Source organism: Nannospalax galili, unplaced genomic scaffold (genome assembly GCF_000622305.1).
Source record: "Nannospalax galili isolate Female #2095 unplaced genomic scaffold, S.galili_v1.0 scaffold800, whole genome shotgun sequence".
Taxonomy (NCBI): Eukaryota; Metazoa; Chordata; class Mammalia; order Rodentia; family Spalacidae; genus Nannospalax; species Nannospalax galili.
The window spans coordinates 860,036-884,088 of NW_008347125.1; the positions used below are offsets into that span (position 1 = coordinate 860,036).

General features: G+C 40.2%; 1 protein-coding gene across 1 annotated transcript; it reads left to right on the top strand.

Annotated features, from left to right (window-relative positions):
- Positions 1-4,081: 4,081 nt before the first annotated feature.
- Positions 4,082-5,972, top strand: LOC103742468 (growth-regulated alpha protein-like). Its single transcript, XM_008843524.2, has 4 exons — positions 4,082-4,261; positions 4,346-4,469; positions 4,580-4,663; positions 5,414-5,972. Exons 1-4 carry the CDS (start codon positions 4,183-4,185, stop codon positions 5,427-5,429), a joined length of 303 nt encoding a protein of 100 aa, XP_008841746.2. The 5' UTR covers positions 4,082-4,182; the 3' UTR covers positions 5,430-5,972.
- The last annotated feature ends 18,081 nt before the right edge of the window (positions 5,973-24,053 follow it).

Consider the following 24,053-nt stretch of genomic DNA (forward strand, 5'->3'; position numbering starts at 1 on the left):
GGATTTGATTCCCAGGCTCAGTGCCTGTTAGGGAAGTAACTTAACTGTTGCTCTTTAGTTTCTTAATTAAAATTTCATAAAGGTAGTAATAATATTTGCTTTATGACATTGTTTTTAAGATTGAATGAGTCAATGCTTGTAAAGTGCTTAGAAGAGCATAAAATAAATGCTCTTTGTCTTGGGGTAGGTATAGCGGTTTGGTAACATGCCCTCAGCGTGTGTGGCAACTAAATAAAGGAAACAGCGTGTTTCATACTTACCAAGAATCCTGCAAGCTCTTATAAGCACTGTTTGCCAAAGGGAAAAGGAAGCTCAGACCTGTTAAGTGTTTGTTTCATACTCAAAAGTTAAAGAGATTAGGGAAAAAATCATGCCTTTCTAACTTTATAAACTTTATAAACAATCATGTGTTACATGTATAATTAGAAAATACATCAATACATTTTTCAGGTTTCAAAGAATTGCTTTCACATTTCTGGCCAATTTCCCACTAAACCTTAAACAGTGTGGTAATAAGGAGACTAATCATAAGAATATTTGATTGTGTATTATTATTCATCAGCTAGTCACACGTTTTATAGTCTTCAGATTTTCTTTTCTCATTTCCTTTTCCCTGACACAAACTTTAACCCCCCTTTAATCTTCCTAGTTATTCTCATGGTGTCTTATTGAAAACACCTGGGAAGGGGATTGGTTGGGGGATCAGGGGTTGCTATAGTTGGGAGGGAGAGAAGAGAGGATTAGTGGAGAGAGTAATCAGAATGCATTATGTACATAATTATATACATAATATACATATTGCCAAAGAACTAACTTAACAGAAAGATAATCATTCACCTCATACATCCTTCCCAATGAATAAGACTCTTACTCAAACTTTCTTTTACGGACAAAATGATTAAATGTAGGATGACAAAATAATTCAATGATTGGTCCCTCCTTCCACCGAAAAAATAATTCCATGTAAGTGCACCTTCCAATGAAACATACTTCAGCCTTTCTTTCTGAACGTCCTAAACATAGAAATTTATTTTTACCATTTTTAGTAAATCCTCGATTTGAAATTTTTTATGATTTATATACTTTTATGTGTCTGTTTTGCTTTCAAGTAAGTGCACCCACATCATGCAGTGCCCGAGGAGGCCAGAAGAGGGCGTTGGAATCCCTTTAACTGGAATTACAGAGTCTGTAAGCCACAATGTGAGAGCTAGGAACAGAATCCAGGTCCTCTGCAAGAGCAGCCAGTACTCTTAACCACTGAGTCACATCTCCAGCCCCTCAACTGACTTTTTTGAATTTGGAAGTTTGCAACATTGGCAGGTGTGGTGTCATGAGCCAGCAATCCCAGTACTTTCAAGGTTGAATCAGGAGAATTATCACAATTTCAAGATTATCTTAGAGTACATAGTGAGTTCAGGCCAGCCTGGGCTACAAACTTAGAGCCTGTCTCAATGCTTCAATCAGTCATTAACCAATCAATCAAGCAAGCAAGCAATCAAGCAAGCAAGCAATTTCAAGTCTGCAACACATACAGCTGGGAACATTTGTGTTTCCACCTCCTTTGGTGTCAGTGCTGTTTGGGATCATTATTGTTGAAGAATTCAAGTCATGGGGAGGGGTATAAAAGGAAATTACTGAAAAGTGCTCTCTTCAATGTTTACCACTAAGGTTTGCCAAGGTGGTGCTGTCACTAAGCACCAGTCACACTAGGGAACTTTGCATGAGAACATGGCATTGATGTGAACATTCTTCTCTAGGCTCTGCTTTGACATCTTGAAGGCTCACTGCTTCTAGTGATGCTTTACACAGTTAATGAGAGCTAGGGGCCATAAACGACAGAATGAAACTTTTTCTGTTAGTTTTTTTTTTTTTTTCTTTCATGGGAGGAATTATAATAGGTTGGGTTTCTGTTTAGGCAATACTGGACAAACCATGTCTGTTTTATTTATTTAACAGATGTTTGTAAGGCACTTAATCCATGCTGTCTCTTTACAAATGCTGACTCACCTCTCATCGTCTCCATGCTGGGTAGGTACTGAGAGGTTTGACAAGTTGCGAGTGATATAGGGCAATGAAGATTTACATGCCCTGTGGTTGGCTGAGGGCACTGGCTTGCACTGGTTATGCTGAGCTGTGTGCCACCCTGTCCTGGAACTGTGAGGCCCTTGGACAGAGATCATTTCTCCTCTATTCCCATCATATATCGAGTCTCTGTGAGGGAGATTTAAGCCAACTTGGAATGTCACTCTTAAAACCTCTGTACTCAATGATAAATCTTAGCTCTCTAAAATCTCTGGAGAAAACATGATGTTGGCATTAGGCTGAAAGACTAAAATTCTGCATCAGCAAACAGACATGTCAATGTTTCTAGAGAAAGAGGGGCCAACCCTGAATGCCACTGAAGAAGATGGAATGGGATTTTATGTGTGATTTTGTTTCCGATTTCACCCACATGTTGGTTTTGCTGGCCCAGAGGCAAAGGTGCTGTATACCTGGTATGTACTTTCTATTGAGTATGGGTTATGCTTTCCAAAGACAGACAAGAGGCTATGAGCTCCTAGGGCCAAGCTTCAGCTTGGCCAGGTGATTCCATACTTCCAAGATCAAATTTGAACCCTTTATATTAGGGAAAAAAAGATCTCTGTGCAATTTCAATTTCAGAAGTTCCAACACCACAGAGGGCAAAAGCTATGCAGGATACAGAAGAGTTCATGCTACACCGCCCCCCTTCATTGAAATTAGCACAAGGTTCAACTTTTGGTGCTGATTTCTGTTCCCACCAGATGGAGATCATAAATAAGATACTGTAAAGGTGATCTGAGAAGATGCAGCATAAGGAAGAAGACAAATGTCTGCAGTCTGTGATGTTGGCTAAAATTTTGTAGAGTTGATCTCAGATGTCTATGAAGTATACAAAATAGACAGTTATGGAATGACAACATGCCACAGAGATCATGCACATCTATGTTAACTGCGACACAATTCACAACAGCCAAGATGTGGAAACAGCCCAAATGCCTGTCAACAAATGAATGGGTAAAGAAAATGTGGTCCATGCACATAGTGTAGTTTTATTCCGACCTAAATAGTGACATTATGCCATTTTCAGGAAAATGGGTGGAACTTCTATCACATCAATGGATGATGGCAGATTCAGAAAGACAAATATTCTATGTTTCCTCTCATATGTGGATATAGATTTCCATGTATATGCATATATAACATAAAGAGGGAGAGGAAAGGGATTGCAAGAGGGGAGGGGCAATGAGGGAAAGCAGTGAGGGTGGTGGATATAAACAGATACAGTGATAGATGTATGTATGTATATATCCATATATAATACATATGAAAATGTAGATGAAACCCATTATTTTGCACCCAATCAAAATGTTGGCTTTTAAAATCCACCTTAAAATAATTACAGGTAGGGGATGGAGAAATGATTCAGGGGTTAAGAGCACTGGCTGCTCTTTCAGAGGACCTGAGTTTGGTTCCCAGAACCAACTTGATAGCTAATAGCCATTAACTTCAGTTCCAGGTATCTGATGCCCTCTTCTGGCATCTCTTTTACTTACACACATGCAGGCAAAACAGTCATAGACATAAAATAAAAATAAATAAAATTTAAAATCTCTTAAAAATTAGAGGCAGAGACAGAAAGGATGCATACACAAGACAGCCAAGAAAAATCTCAGTCCTCCTCCCAGCTCTTCCTGAACCTCAACTCCCCAGCTGAGCACTATCAAGGTGTAACTGTCTTTCTCTAAATGCCTCTTGCCACCCCTGTAATGGATTTCTCCCTTTCAACCTCAACTCTTTGCTCCCTCTCCGTAGGACTCGAGTCATTGCACCCCAGGTCCCCTTGTAGGCTCTCACTCCAGCGCAGCCGGCCACGCCCTTCCTCTTGGTGGTTTGGGGCGGGTCTCCAACCTCCCAGGGTCCCACAGACAGGGTGCAGGGCAGAGGGGCGAGGCCAGCAGCACCGCGTGCCCGTCCCCAGCCCATTCAGCCCAGGGACCAGGCAGCGTCATCCTTCCGGATGAGAGATACCGGGCTTCGGGAATTTCCCGCCACCGTGCAATAAAAGGGGCTCGCTGGGCCCAGGGAGCCCAGATCGCTCTCAGAGCCTCCCATAAATCAGCTCCCGCATTCCAGGCTCTCACGACTCTCCTGTCCAGCATCATGGTCCACTCGGCCCGCGCCCCGCTCCTGCGCTCCGCGCTGCTGCTGCTGCTCCTGCTGGCCACCAGCCAGACCACAGGTGGGACCAGCGCCCTGCGGTCCTCAGGATGAGGCTCCGAGCGCCGCCCCCACCGCCCCGCTAACCCAGTGTCTTCTCCCTTAGGGGTGCCGGTGGCCGGCGAGCTGCGCTGCCAGTGCCTGCAGACGGTGCAAGGGATTCAACTCAAGAGCCTCCAGAGCGTGAGGATGACGCCCCCGGGAGCCCACTGCACCCAGACCGAAGTCATGTGAGTGCCTCCCACAGCCCCGAGACCACAGTCGCCCCTACCCTCCCGCTGTCCCCCCTTCACCCCAGCCAGACCTCCTGCCTAATTCCTGTACCATCTTCTCTCTGCAGAGCCACTCTCAAAAATGGACGAGAAGTTTGTCTCAATCCCGAAGCCCCCATGGTTCAAAAGATCATCCAGAAGATTCTGAACAAGTGAGTTGTGGTTTGTATTTCTGCTTGTGACAGGAGTCGTGGGTCAGAGTACTCACACCTGGCCCCCGAAAGTTGTACTAGGGAAGCTCAAGACAGGACTAGAAATCGTGATTATTGTTTTCATAATTATATTACCCATTGATATTATTAATCTACTATGGTGCCAGATGGACTTTTCCAGGATCTTTTATCCTCACCTGGACACTATCTCTATACATATAGGTGCCACCCTTCTTTAAAATTCTCTACAGCGTTGACCTCCTGTGCTAAAAGCATCCCACTTGCTAAAAATCACAGACTCTCCCACTCTCTTCTGAAAAGCAGGTCCCTGGTGTTTAGAAACAGGCCTCTAGTATTTGATGAAGGAGAGCAGGGATTTTTGCCCTGTCACACACTACATACAGATCTGGATTCCACCACAAACTGTTCACCATGTAACTCAGGAAGTTCTAGATTGAGACGTAGCAAATCAGAAAATAGTAAGTATTCCTGAACTGAATGAGGCCCGGTGTGAGAGGCAAAGAGTAACAGGCTTTGCTGTTGGAGACTGCAGATCCTTACTCCATCTCCTACCAGGAAGGAGAGCATCCACTGGAGCTGAAGTGATGCTCTGTCTTACAACCATCACAGGCAGTGGCCCCTTGGGGGCCACACTGTGTTCAGAATGGTCTGGCAACCTAGGGGACAGAAGAATGCAGTCCAGTCAGTTCTGCTGAGTACCTAATAAAGACATCCATTTTCTCCTGACAGTGGCACCTCCAACTAAGCCGGAACGGATGAAGCCCATGGAGCTTTCTCAAAGCCACCCGGAAGGGCCTTTGAAAGACACTCTTGTTGTGAATGAGTCTTTGGGGAGCTCATATTTATTTACTTTTCCATATGTATTCTATATTATTTTATATGTAAAATAAGGCTGTGATTGAATCTACTTGCACACTGCCATTATATTTATTGTTTATTTTATGTCAAATCTAAGTTTAGTCAATCCTGGCTCTTAATTTTAAAAGTCTTTTAAATATTGTCAGGATATTAATATTTCTGAGGCACCCATAACATGCTGACCATTGTAATGGAGGCTGGGATAACCCAGTAAGAGACAAAGAGGGTTCATTTCAGTATATGAAGAATGTATGTACACGCCTGTTTTTGTAACTCTTTAGACAGTCTATCAGCTGTTATTTATTGAAATGGTTTTACAACTGTGATCAACATTTTTGTGTTGAAGCTTTAGGAACTACAATGTTTTAAATAACCCTTGGACATTTTATGTCTTTTTTTATGTAAGGCACAATGCCTTTGTTTAATGTCTTATAACTGAGTGGTTTAAATATTTATTAGTGTTTTTGCAAAAAATATGAAAATAAAATAGTGTTTAAAAATAATGTTTGTCTTTTTCTTATTTCCTTGGGGAGCTATCTGTATAATCCAATGATTTATATCAGTGTTTCTCAACCCCCACCCTCACCCCCAATTCCAGCTCTGCCCTGGGCATTCAGTTTGCTGCATCACAATGTAAGTTATGGCTGAGATCACTTGGTTATAACTCTCATTCCCCTCAGCTCTCACCAATCCTCTCTCTCTCTCTCTCTCTCTCTCTCTCTCTCTCTCTCTCTCTCTCTCCCTCTCCCCGCCCCCGAGTATGTATGTGTGCTTATAAGAGGTTCTGTGCTACCTTGTTACCCAACATTATTCCATTAAAATATTTTCATCTTTATAGCTAACGGCTCTAATTTCATTGCTTTTGCTAAATGATTTTTCAAACAAACATTGGAAATTTCATGACATTGACAATAAAATGGTGGTAAACTTGATACATATTTTTTGAAACTCAAGTTGCATCGTTAGAAGTAAAACAAGTGAGTGGCCAAAGATTTTATTTACAAAAAGATCTAATTGAGATTTGGGTTCAACTTTCTAGCCTTCTTATATATGAAATTATTACCCATTTTAATATTGTTTTAATTCTTTAAGCCAATATATGAAATACTGACATACATACATTGGTTTAGTTGCATTGGTTCCCATCCATCCTAATGACATTGTTATAGACCTTGAAAGAAAGTCTTTGACTAGTTCAGCCACCTAGGATGGAGCAGCACTTCAAGATCTAAGGACAAAGTTGTCATGTCAAAAGAATATATCTCAATAATCTAAAGCTAAATTCAAAATCTGAAAAAGAGAACTTTTTGCACTTGTATGAAATATGTGCTTGTTTCCAGTTTAGGGACTGAGGACTCTTAGGAAATCTTAAATCTGGGTAAATACATCCCACAGAAGCAAGAAAGTGGGGTTGGCAGCCTTAGCATTTGACATCAAGTTTTGGCTTGTTCCAAGTCTCAAATAGTGAGAAACCAGCCCTGTGGGCTTTCCCCCCATACTTAAGAAGTTGAAAGCTACAACAGTTACTTTACCTCCAAGGTTATTAGTTATAAATGATACAAGAAGGAAGAAAGCTCTTAAACTATACAGAAGTAAACACATACGAACATGTCTAGAAGCACTGTAAATTCTCTCCCCAACTCCAAGTTACTGGACACTGAAGATGTTTAGACGAGCCATGGGGGCTCATAAAGCCATGGTTCACACCTAAGATCTTGACACACAGGACCATGCTGTTTCGACTGCTATGCTGTTGTCAATATGGAGTACGGCACACAAAGAGGACATGCTTCTATCCAAACAGTGGTCAAAAGCAACTTTCAAAAAATAAGATTCACTTTGGAGTCAGCTTCAAATTATGATCTTGGACAAGTTTCCAGACCACTCAGCCTCATTTGACTTTCTATATAGAATGACGAAAACAAAAAGAATCTGTCTTCTGAATTATGGCTGGGATTAAACATCAGTGACTCTAAAACCAGAACTCTTGCTATTGCTCTTCAGGTGAAATGGCTATGAAAATTATAGCTTTCCCACCCTATTGTCCTGAGACCTTGAAACTGCTATATCTCCCATCAGGTGTGTTAAGGGCAAGAAGTGGGACATACAGGATGTGTGGGGTGGTGGCCATAATTTGAAGGTAGTAGGAAAAGAAAATGATGTAGCAAATCACAATTTTATGAGACTGTACACCAGAAATATCAATGGCAACAGTGGATGAGGTTCCCTGAACATGCTTGCAAGGGAGATAGAGAATAGGGACAAACATGGTTGATGCTAGAAGTAACCAAAGAAACACTAGGAGTGGCAGGGGTGGCAGATCACATGAGTACAGTGTGGCAATCCAGAAAAGGAAATGATGCCATTTCTCTACCCATACAAAGAATAAGGGAAGGAATCTGTCTGATCATCACCATTCATGCCTCACAATGTGCCCTCTACTCACCAATGAGGTCATTAGTGGCAGTGGGCACTGACTTCTCAACATAAGGTTCCTGTCTCTCTGCCTCTCTTCAGAAGCTTTCTCATCTGGGGGTGGCGAAACAGACATGACAGATGCCTTGCTGAACTCACTGACAGTAAGGGCCTCAGCAACCCTTAACCCTCATAAAGGGATGGAAGTTAGTAGATGAATATTATACTATTCTAGTCTTACATATATTTTATCGAAGAAGGACATTAGGCTATTTACCTTTACTCCAACATGAATTAAATGGAGGGACAATTTTCAGGGACATTTTACAAGGTTTCCCAGGATAAAGTAGCCTAATTTTCCCATAGTGCTACATCACCATTATGCCATTGTATTGGTTTTTCTTTTTCTTCCTCCATTTTCCTGCTTTCTCTTGCTGGTTCTTTCTATGATCATCTCTGAGGTAAGCTACTCATATGTCTTTATGTCAGATTCTGCTTTTGGAGGAACCTAAATCTGGACACTTGGACCTCCCGGAAATTAGACCTTAAGGCAAGGGCATATGCACTATTATTAATAAGTAGAATACCTGAGAATCAGGAAAAAAGTGAAAACTGGCCTGAGAAACACACTGTAACACGTTGGACATGCTGCGAGCAACATGCCTTCTGAAAAGCTATTCTGAGTGTTTGCTTTCCTAATCTTCAAAAACGATGAAACCAACTTGAGCCAAGACTCAAATTCACTGTTATTTATATTAAGCTAATAAATCACTTAAAGAGTCAGGCAATAGCTTTTAAAATGTTATAATTGAGTCTGTGCATTTCATAAAATAGATCTTAATCAGATTTAGACCAATGTTTCTTCCACTAGGATTTGGGCTGACAGGCAATAGCTTTAGGTTTCACTTTCTTGGTTGCATTTGAAGATGAAATCTTGACCTGAATCCATAGTCCCTAACAGAGAGGAAAACAAATCTATGAAGCTCTATCTAGTCAGGCTCTAATCTCCCAGTGAATAGGTGGGCATCCTATTGACATTTTGTCTCCCATGTTAAAGCTGATCAACATTTTCTCTTGAAAGTGAGAGGTAGTTAAATCATTCTTGTTACTTTGAACCACCATTAGAAATCAGTTTAGAGAGAAGAAATACAATAAAATTAAAATTTAATATTTTGGTAGTTAGGAATTTGGTTCAAAAATTTGAGAGACTGGAAAAAAAGAATGAAAGGGAAAAAATAAACAATGTATTTATTTTATGGGCAGAATGGTGGGGGCACAGAGACACTAAGGAGTTGCCAGATGTCACAGAACTATTTTATTACAAAAATGGGCCAGAACATTCTTACAAGACTATTTTTACTAAATAGATTATATGACTGTCCAAGAAGATTATTAGCTTGAATCTCAATTGTGTAACTGATGCTCAAAGACTTGCAGAAGTAGTTTTAAGACTCTAATTGATAGCTTAGCCATTTATACCATGAGTTCCTATAGAACAGTCTAAAGGAAGTATAGTCAACACTGTGGCCAAACAACGCAAAGTAAAAAAATGTACTCAGTGACTTTCTACAATCCACTGACTTACTGTATCAATTATCTTTTGTTTCCACAAAATATAGGGGCTTAAAACTGTGGGAATGACTTTGACAATACAGATGTACTCTGGAAAAATGACTTTTAACTAACCTTCCAACCAAAAAGTTAACCTAGAGCTTGTTTATAATGTAAACAAACTCACTGAGCCATGTGCTCCTCTTGTGACTTGGACATATGACTTTAGTCCCTCAGGATCCTTTGTATGGATACATGTATGTATGTTTTACATATCAAAAGTGTATGAATATGCATATGTTTTACATATCAAAGCATCAAAGTGCTGTAAGCAGTACCTATCTCATTGAAAGCAATAAAAGAAATTTATAACATCTGTGTGTGTGTGTGTGTGTGTGTGTGTGTGTGCATGTGTGTGCTCTATTCTGCTATTCTGAGTTCATAGGGTTCAGAAGGGGCATAATCTTCTGATAAGACAGCCTGCTTTTACTTTCCAATTTCATGCTGGAGATACTGTTTCAATAAAGAATGAGCAAAGCACTTGCTTGAGAACACAGCTCAGAGAGAGAGAGAGAGAGAGAGAGAGAGAGAGAGAGAGAGAGAAATTTGAAAGAAGAGGTTCTCAACAGGCCGTTCTGCTCTTGACGTTAAAATGGATGCTAAGAGTCAGGCTGTTTATTATTATTATTATTATTATTATTGTTGTTGTTGTTGTTACATAATCATAATGTGGAATCAAATAATATATGCTTCATAAAACAACCACCATTTCATAGTAGACTATGATAATTAGTTGGACTAGGTGATATAACAATTTGGGCTGGGTTCAGCCAAGTGGCTGTTTTGTTCTCCCTAAGGTCACTTGTGAGGCTGCATTCACCTGCTGATTTGAGGGGCTACACCCTCTGATGTCTCGTGGTTGTTACCTCAAATCTATAGCAAATGGACTCTACTGTTTAGTATGACAGCAGCAGGATTCCAAGAGAGTGGATTGACAGGAGGGCTTGTCCTATGAGCCAAAACAAATCCTAAAATCAGGATAGTCAATGGATTTGTGGAAAGATCCTACATGTTAAAGTGGGAGCCTTTTACCATTGCTCTTGATTGCCCCCCATAATTGGATGGTAAGTCTCTATTGCTGAAGATACTACAACCTTTGGTTATAGGATATCAGTCTTGAACTGACCAGGAAATGTTCTCCTTTTGGTTAGCTTTCATAGTGTTGGAAGATGCTATGGAGACTTCTTGGGTGGGGGAGGGGAGCATCATTGGTTTTACCCAGTTCCAAACCCTGGATGCTATGATACCGACCTACTAGCTACTAGACACAATGTGCCTAGTAGTGCACTAGAGGCAAGACTGCTCATGGAGTGTGAGGGCTAATCTTGGTGTCAACTTGACACATCTGGAAGAGGGAACCTCAACTGAGGAATTTCCTCGGTCAGATTGGCCTGTGAGCATGTCTGTGGGGCATTTTTCTTGATTGCTAATTGATGCAGAAGGGTCCAGCCCACTATGGGCAATACATCCCAAGGCAGGTGTGCCTGATCTATATAAAAAAGCTAGTTGAGCAATCCAGAGAGAGCAGCACTCCTCTGTGGTCTCTTCATTTTCTTCCTTGGCCTCCCTTTGACTCTTGGGAAACACTCTGTCCTCCTTGTCTCTGAGTGCCTCCAGTACACACCCATTATAATCTGGGTTTGTTAGTCAGATTTTCATTGCTATAACAAAACACTTCAGACAGTCAAGTTATACATGGTAAAGGTTTATTTGGACTCATAATTTTTGAGATTTCAGTTCATGATTGATTGGTCTCATAGCTTTGAGCCTGTGTTGAGGCAGAACACCATGGCTGGGAGCACATGAGGGAATGAACTGACCACTTCTTGCTCAGACTATAAAAATGAGAGTGGAAGAGGAAGAGGCCATGGGTATTCCTGCAATAATTTAAAACTTCCCATTTGGTCCCATCTCTTAAGCTTTCCCCTAACTTCTAATAGCTAAATTAGATACTATGCATTTGATACATGGGCCTCTGGGGAACATTCCAGATCTGAATTATAGAAACACAGAGCACCTTTTACTTTCATCTGTTTACATCTCTGTCCTGTTAACTACTCAGAAGCTTAACTTAACTTTTTATTATCTTTAAATACCTAGTGCCTAGAAAAGTTCCTGACAGCCATGAGAGCTGAATGAGAGGTTAGACTGATCCCAGCATGCGGGGGGCAGAGGCAGGCAGATCTCTGAGTTCAAGGCCAGCCTGGTCTACATAGTTCCAGGCTAGCTGGGGCTACAGGGAGATCCTGTCTCAAAAAAAAAAAAAAAAAAAAGAGAAGAAAATCTTATTTAAACTAAGTTTGTCTTAGTTTAAACAATAAGCCCATTAGTAATCATGAATTCTTCATTTAAATGCTATTATGGGTTGGATGGTTTTCCCTCAAATTCATGCTAAGGTTCTAAGCCCCAGTATTCCAGAATGTGACCTTATTTGGAGATAGGTCTTTAAAGAGGTAATCAAGTTAAAATGTGTTCATTAGGATGAGCTCTAAGCCAATGTGATTAGTGCCCTTATAGAAGGGGGCATTTGGAGACAGATGCATACAGGGAAACACCTGTAAACAGGAAGGCAACTATCAACATACCAAGTGCTGATACCTGGAGCATTTGCTTCCCTCCCAGTACGAAAAAGGGCCAACCCTGCCACACCTTGATCTTGGAATTGTGGTATCCAGACTTTAAAGGCAAAAGGTTTCTGTGAGTCAGGTCACCTACTCTGTGTCTGTGGAAGCCTAAGTTAGGCCTAGGAAACTAACACAAATACTTGACTGTTTGATTTATAAATACCAAAATAAGGTACAGTCAGTTTGAGATAAATAAGATCAATTATAAAACTGCTTAAGGAAAAAAAATAAGGCTCATAGTTCATTGTTATTTATTAAGCTTCAAGTCCAAGGAAACTAATCCTTTCCAAATCCCAAGTAACAAGTAATCCCAGAGGACAACCCAAGTAACTATATTTTGTTGTTCTTGCTAGGATGCAAATTATTAGATTATTTTAATATGAACTTCCTTATCTTTGTAGTTAATGGTGTAAATATAGTTTCACCATGGAAAATTCTTTTAAAACCTCAAATGAGACCATACAAATGTATATAAATATTTGCTGGAGTATCTGTTGTGGGTTCTCCTCAGGCCAGCTGTGAAGACCCTGACCTGGATGGGGTCCCCTGCCGATTAAGGGGGGCAAGAGGTGCAGAGTCAACACACAGACCCCGGGAGTCGGGTAGAAGCAAGCACTAGAGGAGGTGCTGCAGGCTCATTTAATGCAGGAGGGGGCAGGCCTTATATTTCCCTTTTCTCCGCCCCCAAGTCCCTTTAGTCAGCATATTGTTTTCTGATTGGTCTGTGCCACGAAGTCTGTCAACAGTCACTCGGCCCCAGCGGACTGGGTAAGGAGGCATGGGCTCCTTTTGGCAGGCTATTTGTGAACCAAGAAGTGAAGTGAATTCTTGCTGAATCCTGGGGCTCTGGGTCCTGTCATTTTTGGAGGCCTCCTGCTACAAGTATCTTAATTTTTAATTCCCTTCTTTGTACAAACATGGGCTCTGTGAAGATTCGTCAACATTTTTATGACTGGGTTTATTAACTACAGTGCATCGAACTCCTTAGAATTACACACTTCTCCCAACAGATGATGGATTCATATCTGTATTCATCAAGTTCAACTCAACCTGCCACCAACTTCTCAATTAAAATAAATCCTGAAAACCAAGCCCAGTTTCCTTATTAGCTTGTGAAATGGTAAGCATGCCACTTGATTAGCTAGCCTTTTCTTCTTCAATGGGGAGAGAGAGAAAAGAGAGGGAAAGAGAGAGAGGGAGACAGGAAGAGAGGGAGAGATGGAGAGAGGAAGAAGGAGAAGAAGGAGGAGGAGGAAGGGGAGAGAGAGAGAGAGAGAGAGAGAGAGAGAGAGAGAGAGAGAGAGAGAGAGAGAGAAAACCAGAGGTCTGTCGCGAGCACAGAGAGAGAGAGAGAGAGAGAGAGAGAGAGCAATCCCCAGGGTTCTGGCGAGCACATAAAGAGGTGCTGTAGCAGTGTTCATTCCACTGTCCCAATCAGTCAAGTCAAAAACATGCCTGCTGAGCGCTATCGGCACTCCTGTTGGCTGTCCTTGTCCTGGGCATCTTCTGTAAGCTAACTAGGCTTTTTTTTCCCCACATGGTACTGGAAGAGATTTCGGATCTAATGAGGTATTTTTTTGGCATTAAACAAACTATAGAAATTGTCAAATTAAACCCCACGCAGGAATACATTTAGATTGTAGAATACCGAGTTAAATGAAAAAATCTGACTTCCCAGAAATAACTGGCTATAAGACTCAATGCTTCTTTTTAGAGTTGATACCAGAAGTATTGTTACAAACAGATTTAGAGTATTTATTTAAATTGTTTTAGGCAGCTGGAAATTGCAACGTTCAATTGATAAAATTCACATGCAATCTTTATGTTTAGAATTTTCTATTGAAAATTCAAGTTGTTTAACTGTTATTGACTATATCTTTAGGCAATGAATATTAGTCTAGCATATCTGCTGGCTTCCCAAACATAGCAGGTGTTTAACAAGTGTTTACTGACCATAATAAAATCGTATAATTAGCCTGTGTGTTTGCCTGAGTATCCTGCTGCATTGACTTCCAGCTTCAAGTAGAGATAGTCTTAATTGAACACTTGCCTACACTTTTCTCCACAGCTAGTCCCTGCTACACTCAAGAGTTTAATTCAAAACCAAGACTTTCGTAGATTGTCTAACATCTCAAAAGGCTCTAAAAATATATATTATTCTTAGCTGGAAGTGGTGCTACACACTTTTAATCCCAGCACTCGGGAGGCAGAGTCAGGCAGATCTCTTTGAGATTGAGGCCATCCTAGGCTACGTAACAAGTTACAGGTCAGGTCAGGTTGTGTTACAGAAAGACCCTGCTGCAAAAAAATAAAAAAATACTATTATATATAGCACACACACACACACACACACACACACACACACACACATATATATATAATTCTTTACTTGACCAAAACATTAAGGAACATGAGTTGACTCCATGGGTAATGCCACTTGTGGCCAAGCTTGTCCACCTGAGTTTGATCCCTGGTATTTGTGCTATGTACACATGTACCTGCACATGCATACACACACTCACCCACAAATAAGTAAAAATGTAATTTTAAAAATTAGCTATGTATACTGATTTGACCCAAAATCACATTTTAACAATACAATTAATATAATCTAAGAAATCTATGTGTTCATTTTACGTATATGTACTTCATGTTACAAATATTAGGAGTATATTTAACACATTATTAAATGAGCACAATTGCCATTTTACCAAAATGCTTTTTTTTTTCTTTTCAGAGTTCCTAATATTTTAGGTTCTTTCATTATTATTTTAATGACAGATATATTTAAAACATACACAGATCTGATCTAGATTACATAAACTACAAGATTAGAATAGGTGTATTCCAAAGAATCCAAAACAGTAGTTCCCAGACCAGGAGCCTTAGCCTCTCCTGACTCCTAACAAATTAGAAGTTGAAGATAAATCCAAAAATCTGTGTTTTAACATCTCCAATAACTCTGAGATGCTCTCTTGCTTAAGAACCATTTTATACCTTTAATTTAATATTATAGCAAGTTGATCCACGTTACAAATAGCCCTGTTGAACATAAAGGTGAAATAAAATGACTAACATGTGTCTCATGCTGACCAACTAGCTGGATTATTGCCCACTTATTGAAAGAAATTTTAAGAGGAACAATTCCACTACTTTCAGGACAAAATGTAACCATCTATTTCTAGAAATTAAAATCCAAATAGAATTATCAAATCAATGGCTTAAGAAAGAATAGTAAGTTCAAAGAAGCTGATAGGGATGTATTTGCACTAATTTCTAAGAAACAAAATAAAACTTGGATTTTTTTAAGGTATTGTAGTGTGTAAAAGTGGAGAGGTGGCTACTCAGAAAACAGTCCTACTTTATTTCCTAATTAAAAGTTGAGAGCTTGTGCATCCCCTAAGGGTCATCTTCCTAGAAGTGTAGGATGGTGCTATTGAGGGATGCTGCATTTAGTTGTTGAGATGGTTGGCGATACACCAGCTCTAACTTATGTTATTCTGACCAATTCACTTATCATCGGAGATTTGCATGTTTTTACTTTTTCCTACTTTGATCTATTAGTAAAATACAGATAATGCAACATGGATATTATTTTCAACTGACCAACAAATTGGGCTTTATTATTTTCTTTAGGTTTTTTTTTTTTTTGTGTGTGTGTGTGTGTGTGTGTGTGTGTGTGTTTTCTAAGCAGAAGTCTTTCTTAAAAGGGCCCAGATGTGGGTAACACTGTATCTGTGTTAGTCATGTCCTGCTCTGTTCATCTTTTAGGGCCCCTAACTAATGGTCACACAAGAAACAGCACATCCAATGAGTGTCAGGAGCCCTCTGCGTCATCTTGAATTTGGACATCCTTTGGAGTTTTCTCCAAGTACTTTCATGGTAATTGAGGATTGGAATGAACTGCTTTCATAACTCATTCTGGGGACCTCGTCCTTGTTTTCAGACACACTGCTTGTGAGAAGAGTAATAGGAAGGGAGGTGATGAAATTTCTGTTATGTGGGGAAGATAACCTTCAGATCTCACACTGTAGGTGGTGTCCCTGTCCAGCTCAGTACCTTTCTAGTCTACCTCTTTCATTGTTTGTGCCCCCTCTGTCCTTTAGGCTACTTGACTTCCCAGTGGATTCTCACAATTGGTTCCTCTTTTCCTTTCCATTTCATACTCTGACATTACATTTAATGATCTCATTTTTTTGTTGTTGTTGACAACATGGTCCATAGATTGCTTAACCACTTGAGTTCCAAATTCTAAGAGCATTTGCAGTAATGCATCTCTGTAAAGTAGGGATTCTTTATCTACATTGTCCCAGACTGAAACACTATTTTCAGAGATTTTCATTTATCATAAAATAAAATTAAGCTATATTTAAGCCAGGCTTGGGAAGCTGAGGCAGGAAGATCATAAATTCAAGGCTAGCCTGGGTTATAGTTCAGATGAACTTGAACTATAAGGAGACAGTATCTCAAAAACTTCCATGCACGTACACACACACACACACACACACACACACACACACACACACACAGGGAATGAAGAATTATCAATTATGTAATACAATTTTTTTTTAAATTAAATTTACTTTTCTTTTTTATGTTTGTGCATTTATGTGTGTTAATGTGTGTGTGTGTGTGTGTGTGTGTGTGTGTGTACAATCGTGCATGTGTGGAGGTCAGAGGACAACCTCAGATGTTAGTCCCATTTTCCAACTTGTCTGAGGCAAGGTCTCTGTTGTTTTTCCATTGCTTATGCCAGGCTAGTTGGCCCATGAGCATCCAGGAATTTTCCTGTCTCTACCTCCCGTCTTGGCACAGGACCACTGGGGTTACAGATACACTATTGTGTCTGGCTTTACATGGATGCTGGGGATTTGCGCTCAGGTCCTCAGGCTTGTATGACAAATTGAGCCATCTCCACAGCCTAAGAATTCGATTTATAATAAAGCAAATCTATTAGATAGCATTGGTCAAAACTATAGGTGATTTAAACTAGAACACTGTGGAGTCATATGTAGGGAAGTAAATAAAGGATGGAATCAATGTAAAACACTACAGACTTAAGACAGAGCACAAGGATGGTGCTGCAGAGAAGTGAAGAGCTGGGAGACTCCTCTATTAAACCTCACCTACCCATGTCTCAGGGACCATTGTGGAAGAGGGGGCAGAAAGATTGTAATAGCCAGGGTTGGTGCAAGATCATAAAGAAACAAAGACTTTAAGGCCACTGGAAACTTGCTCATATGAACTTGGAGCAATGGGGACAGCATGCACAAGACTTAGACTCCAGTGGATGAGCTTGCACTGAAGGACATCTGGGTACAAATGCTTGACCAGATAGGACTTAACATATATGACAGAATGCATGAAATCCAGTGGGGTGGAGGGTGGGAAGGCATGGATAGGGGAGGGAGTCTCAATTTGATTAAAAACTATTATATGAACACAAAACATAATAAAAATATTTTTTAAAAATACATGCAGAAAAAAAAATTTATACACAAAGTAAAAATAAATAAATAAATAAAATCAAAAAAGAAAGAAAAGAAAAAATGCCTTACAGACATGACCACAGGCCACTGTGATCTGGGAAATCTTTCAGTTGAAGTTCTCTCTTCCCAGGTGACTATAGTTTGTGTCAAGTTAACAAAGGGTCTTTGATTGTCGTGGAACTCACCAAATAGGCAAGGCTAAGTGACTATGGAGCCCCAGGGATCTGCCTGACTCAACCTCACATCACTGGAATTATACCCACACTATGTTTTTTTTTTTTTTCACATGGGTTATGGGACTTGAACTCAGGTCCTTATACTTGCAAGACAAGCACTTTACCAACTGAACTATATGTCCAGTCCCCAAAAGAAACTTTAGAAATATGTCTAGAGAGATAGTATGCATATATTTAAAAATATCAGGCTAGCTGAGCAGGTTGAATTCTGAGCTACTTTATATTCAGTTGAACTTCTTTATGTTCATTTGTAAGTATGGAGCATAGCAAACAAAACATAAAACTATCCCTCAAAGAATTGCTGAAATTGGATAGTTAACTTGCTCTGAAAGTAAGCATAAAAAATAAAACAAGTACTGTTCATCTTCTTATTAAAATTATAAATCATTCTTGATTAGAATTCAGTAACACCAGTGTTATAGTATCTATATAGATTGTCTTATCCACAATTAGAGAGACCAAAACACTAAACTGTCTGAAGCAGGTGAACATTTTTATTGCTATATATAATGACAACAATGTAAACCATGTAAGTTAGTTATGTACTAACACTTCTGAGACTGACCCAGATGAAAACCATAAGAGGAAGTCTAAGAGTATTTTAGCACATGAAATTCCAAATTTTAGGAACTAGGAGAGGTCATTCATAAATAAATTCGGTGTATAGTCAGGTGAGGCTTGAAGGTGTTGGGATATTGATTCTCACACCAAAATCTCACAATAAGACAGAAGACATGATCTTAGTAATGAAAAAAATCCTTATGTAAAAATCAGAATCTTCAATGGAAACACATCTACTAAATAATGTAGGTACATGATAAGAAGCACGCCTGTCTCAACATGAACAATGGGTGAGGAAGTAAAGCCAATGTTCCTCAAAGTGTCTGCCCTTTGATAGCTTTGAGATTCCATTATAACACCTATGTGGTCTTGGAACTTCTTAGAAGGCCAATGCCTGGCAAAAATGATTTAAAACTATCCTAACAGGCATGACTTCAAGAAGTATCTCACAGGATTCTCCTAAATAATGCTATGCTGAGGAGTTCATAATCCAAATTCATTAACCTATGGAGGAACCATCCACTTTAACCAGGAGTAAAGTCTACAACATTGCTAAAATTGAAAGTGTTAAAGTCAAACAAGGAGTCCAGTTTCAAGTCATTAGACATCAAAGAAAATCTGGGACCATGATAAGATACTAGGAAATTCAGCAGACTTCGAGAGAAAAGAGTCATCCAAACAGGTAATGGGAAAAGGAACAGAAAAAAACAGCTGGGAGAGAGACCCTCAGGAACCTCATAGGAATAAAATCACAGTTAAGCCAGGTCTAGTTTTGGTCACACAGCCTGTGGTCCAGAGAAGTCTGGTGAATCTCCCATATCCTCATCCTACAGAGCTGTCTTCCCCAGGCTCCTAGGCCTAGCTTGGATCATACAGCACACACGCTGCACCAGCCTGGTGAGTTAGGCAGAATCTGACTCCCCCCGCAACCATCTTCCCCACACTCCCAGGCCTAGCTTCAGTTGCACAGTGAGTTCCTAGAAACTCTCCCATCCACACCTCCATCCCCACACTACGAGGCAGAGCTGGGGCAGTGCAGACTGTGCACTAGCAGTTTCACTTCTTGCAGCACATGGAGTTTATCTGGTAGGCTTCTGCCAGCTCCACACCCCACCTGCTGCTGTCCTAGATGGTCACTCACAGTCCTGGAATCTCCGATATCATGGGGTCTCTACTGCAACAGAAGCTGCACCTTCACCAATGATTGCCTTAGCCAGCACAGACTCCTCCTCTCTTAGCTGCCATCAGTTGCCAATAGCCCCTCAGACAGGGGTGGGACTTTGTGACTACCTATCCCCTCCATGCTAGTGTTTTTGTCATTATCTAATTTTACTAGTACATTTCTAATTGTGTGTGTGTGTGTATGTTTGTGTGTACATATGTGTGCACCTATGCCTGTGCATGTGGAGGCCAGAGATCAACTTCAGGTATCTTTTCCTATTGGGCTCCATTTTTCTTGAAACAGGGTCTCTTTGTACCTGCAGATCACCAATTCACTCAGACAGGCTGGTCAGCAAGCTCTGGGAAATATTCCTGTCTCTGCCATCCCAGCTCTATGTTACAGGCACATCCTGCCAGGCTTAACTTTTTACACGGGTGCTGGAGATCCAAACTCTGGTCCTCATGCTTGCACAGCAAGCACTCTAGTCACTAAGCCATCTCCCCAACTCACTACTACATTTTTGCTTTCTTCTGCCTGAGGTGCAGAATCTATATTCCTAATGCCACATCTTACATGTTTCACATGATCTTTCTCTCAAGATTCACTTTTTCCCAAATGTAGCATGCTGTAGATGTTGAGAAAAGTGCATCTTTTTTATTATCCCACCCACCAACTGATCTCAATAAGTTAATGAGGCAAGTGGTAAAGTCTGATAGGTAAACCAGATGGAGCAGAGATGCTCTTGTCTCACCATTTATAAGTTAAGTGATTTCAGGCAAATAACTTCAAGTCTCAGACTTCTGTAAAATGTCAACATTAATATCTACTTTATTGAAGTTGATTAAAAATTTATAAATGAATGTTTTTCATTAATTTATGCTCTAGAAGACAGTTTTCTCAGTCTTTTTAAAAGTTCTCTTCTCATCCCACACTGTATCCTCTACTCAGATCAGTTCTCCTGGCCCTGAGTCCTTGCCCTTCCCCTGATCTCGCATTTAAAGATCTGAGGACTGTCTTCTAATTTTTTGAAATTATTTTTCTTACATTTCTTTTATTTCTTTGTGTGTGTTCAAAGGTAAGAGGTGAACTTGAAGGCGTTCTCTCCTTCTACCATGTGGGTCCCAGGGATTGAACTCAGGTTGTCAGGCTTGGTGGAAGTGCCTTTACTCTCTTAACCTCCTTGCCAGCCTGAACAATGTCTTGAGTTTGTGTGTTATCAAATGTCCCATACTTCCAAGTCCAGGGTATCTTCAACTTATTCACAAAATCTGTGAATATTTGGATTGCTTCATATTTAATCTTATTTTGTAGAGGAAGGTTTTTAAATTTTTATCAGTCGTTTCCATTTTATGTGTATGAGTGTATTGCCTACATGTGTGTAAGTGCACCTGTATCATGTAATGTCCTTAGAGGTCAGAAGAGGGCATCAGATCCCCTATAACTGGAGTTATGGACAATTGTTAGCAGCCATGTGGGTGCTGGGAATCGAACCTAGGTCTTCTGCAAGAGCAGTCAATGCTCTTAACTACTGAGTCATCTCTCCAGCCCCAAGAGGAAGCTTTTGAAAAATATTTTATTATTTCTATTTTATGTGTATGTGTGTATTGCCTTCATGTAGGAAGTGCACCCATGTCGTGCAATGCCCACAGAGGACAGAGAGGCTGTTGGACCCCCTGGAACTGGATCTACAATGGTTGTTAGCCACCATGTGGGTGCTGGGATTCGAACCTGGGTCTTCTGCAAGAACAGTCAGTGTTCTTAACTGCTGAGCCGTCTCTCCAGCCCCAAGAGGAAGCTTTTATATCAACAAAAATTTAAATGACTTGCCAAAGAATATAAAAGCAGCTAGTGGCAGAGCCAAGGCACAAAGCCAGGAATTCTGATTTTTATCTCAGAGTGCCACCTCTACTTCCCTTTCAGTGAGCAGGGCAAGCCCCATTCTGGTTGCACTCAACCTCTGTGGGATGCTAAGACAAAAAAATCTCAGAAAGAGAGTGTCTGTGTTTCTGGGTGACGTGTGCTTCTCCCAGGTGACATACTAATTAATCCTTAGACTGACTGAGACATCCTGACTGCTACTGTCCATTCCTTCTGCCCCCAGCCTACTTCAAAGGAGCATCAGTGTTGTAATCTGGGTCTGGACTGACACCTGTCTCCTGTATTTTCTTTATTGTGCCAACAGAAAGAAATAAGTTATGACTTTAATTTAGCAAAATCTCCTTTCTTCACTTACACTTGGGCTTTTCTTTTTGCTCTGTCATTACTGATTATCTGTTCCTGATTAAAGAGATTGTACTTCACTTTTAACCTCCATCCTGCTCACTGTCTGAACACACCCGTAATTATGCCTAATTGTGCAGACCAGAGAGCCAAAGAAAGTGGGGATCATTTCTTATCTCACCCAATTCGCTACTTCTCTGCTTTTCCATTTTATTGTACTGAAGTTCACCAGCTGACCAAGCCAGGGTCCTATAGGTCATTGCAAACTGAGCCTCTCTCCCTCAGATCCTCCTCAAGGTGGGTTTAATTCCCGACATTTCTACCTGCTTCTCAGTCATTCTTGAACTCTGCTCTTCCATTGTCTTAGTTATGGTTTTCTCAATGTTTGTCCTCATATAGAAACAAAGCTTTCCTCACTCCAGTCTGTTCCAATTTCTGTTAGCCTCACTCAAGGCAGGTGATTGTTCTCACCATGTTTCTCTCTAGCCTCTATGGCTCCACTCATCTATAAGACAAAGTACACTATTGGAATGTTAGGCTCTCCTCCAAGACTGTATGTTGAAGTCTAATCATCAGCAAGTGAGGTCTTGTGAGATGATTAGTTTCTGAGGGTGAAACCTCAGCAGTGGGATTAGTGTGTTCATGGAAGAAGCCCTGTCTTTCATGTGAGAATCTTCTTCCATGTGAGAATGCCTTGAGAAGGTGCCATCTAAGAACCAGAGGCAGACCCTCACCAGACACTGAATCTGTTGTTGCCTTGATCTTGAATTCCCCAACCTCCAGAGCTTTAGAAAAGTCCTTTGTGTTATTGATTAACTATTCAGCTTATGGTATATTTTTTATAGAAGGGAAGATGAACTAAGACAGAAGTAAATAACCAAGAAAGACCACTGATAATATCTTTTATGAAAATTGTCTTCAATTCTGAAGATTTGACTCAAAACACATTGGAAGAGATAGGCCCAGCTAAGTCCTCCTGGAGTTGCATAAGTGATAATCCTGGACCCATCTGGTTCAAAAAGATCTGTGGCTTGTGACATAATTCTGCTCAATTTCCTGTATCTTATCCAGAGTCAAAGATTTATTACAACAAATATTTATTAGGAAAAAATATGTTCGTGGTAAAAATTTAAGCAGTACAAGAAGCTATATAGTTCATACTCATTACTTTTGCATTTCTGTTATCTAAATACCTCACAAAAACAATTTAAGGGAAAAAAGGTGTCCTTGGACCCAGTTTCAGATGATTTCAGTCATTGACAGTTAGATGGGGCAAAGCAGTTCAGCTTGTGGAGACAGGAGCCTGTGGCAAAGACGCATGTTCACATTGTGACAGACCAGGAAGCAGAGAGCTTGGCCAGAACCAGGGGTCAAATGCTATCCTTCAAAGGCCCACCCTTAGTGACGACCTTCCACCAGCCAGGCCCTGTCCTAAAGGTTCTACACCTCCCAAAAGACCTGCACCAGTTGGGGAACAAGCATTCAAAACATGAGTGTATAGGGGACCTTTCAGGTTCAAGCCACAGACAGTTGTCAGGTTTCCATCCAGAAGAATGAATTTTCTAATTTTATGGGAATAACTTCCCAGAAATGACCTTTTGCATGAACATTCATGGTGGGCGCTGTTTCCTTTCAGTTTATTCATTTACTTTCCTAGAATAGGAATTAAGGACATACTATTTTACCACAGGTGTGCCACTCTCATAGACATCTGGGTTTTTCCAGATTTTAATGAATACCTACCTAGTCACTTATTTGTGTAGAGTGTTCAATTTTATCTACATCTTAACTTTGCAAAACAAGAGTTTCTGAATCACAGACCGCATACTAGGATGTTTTAGATTTTGGTAAACGTTGCCAAACCATTTCCATAGAACTTGTACTAGTTTAACTTCTCTCTTTTGGTCTATGGAAATGCCCATTTCCCAGAACCCTGTGACAGGGCTGTATATCAAAGGTTCTGATCTTTGTCAGGCTGATAATTGACAACTGTGAACTTATTGTTTGAGTCCATATTTTCTGTGAGTAATGCTGGTCTTCTCTCCATGTACTTTCACTCATTATTTCTTTGGAATTTTTTTTTTTTAATTATTGGTCTCGTTATGACTTTGCAAGAGATATTTATATAAGAATAAACATGTTTCTGCTTAATATTCATTAAAATAGTCACTACGAAGTTTCCATTTTTATTTA

What these genes read in the sequence shown, in the direction of transcription:
- LOC103742468 (XM_008843524.2), top strand. Translation starts at nt 4,183, where the DNA reads ATGGTCCACTCGGCCCGCGCCCCGCTCCTGCGCTCCGCGCTGCTGCTG. An exon ending in GGCCACCAGCCAGACCACAG is followed by an intron (nt 4,262 to 4,345) that starts GTGGGACCAGCG and finishes CTTCTCCCTTAG; the next exon opens with GGGTGCCGGTGGCCGGCGAG. An exon ending in TGCACCCAGACCGAAGTCAT is followed by an intron (nt 4,470 to 4,579) that starts GTGAGTGCCTCC and finishes TTCTCTCTGCAG; the next exon opens with AGCCACTCTCAAAAATGGAC.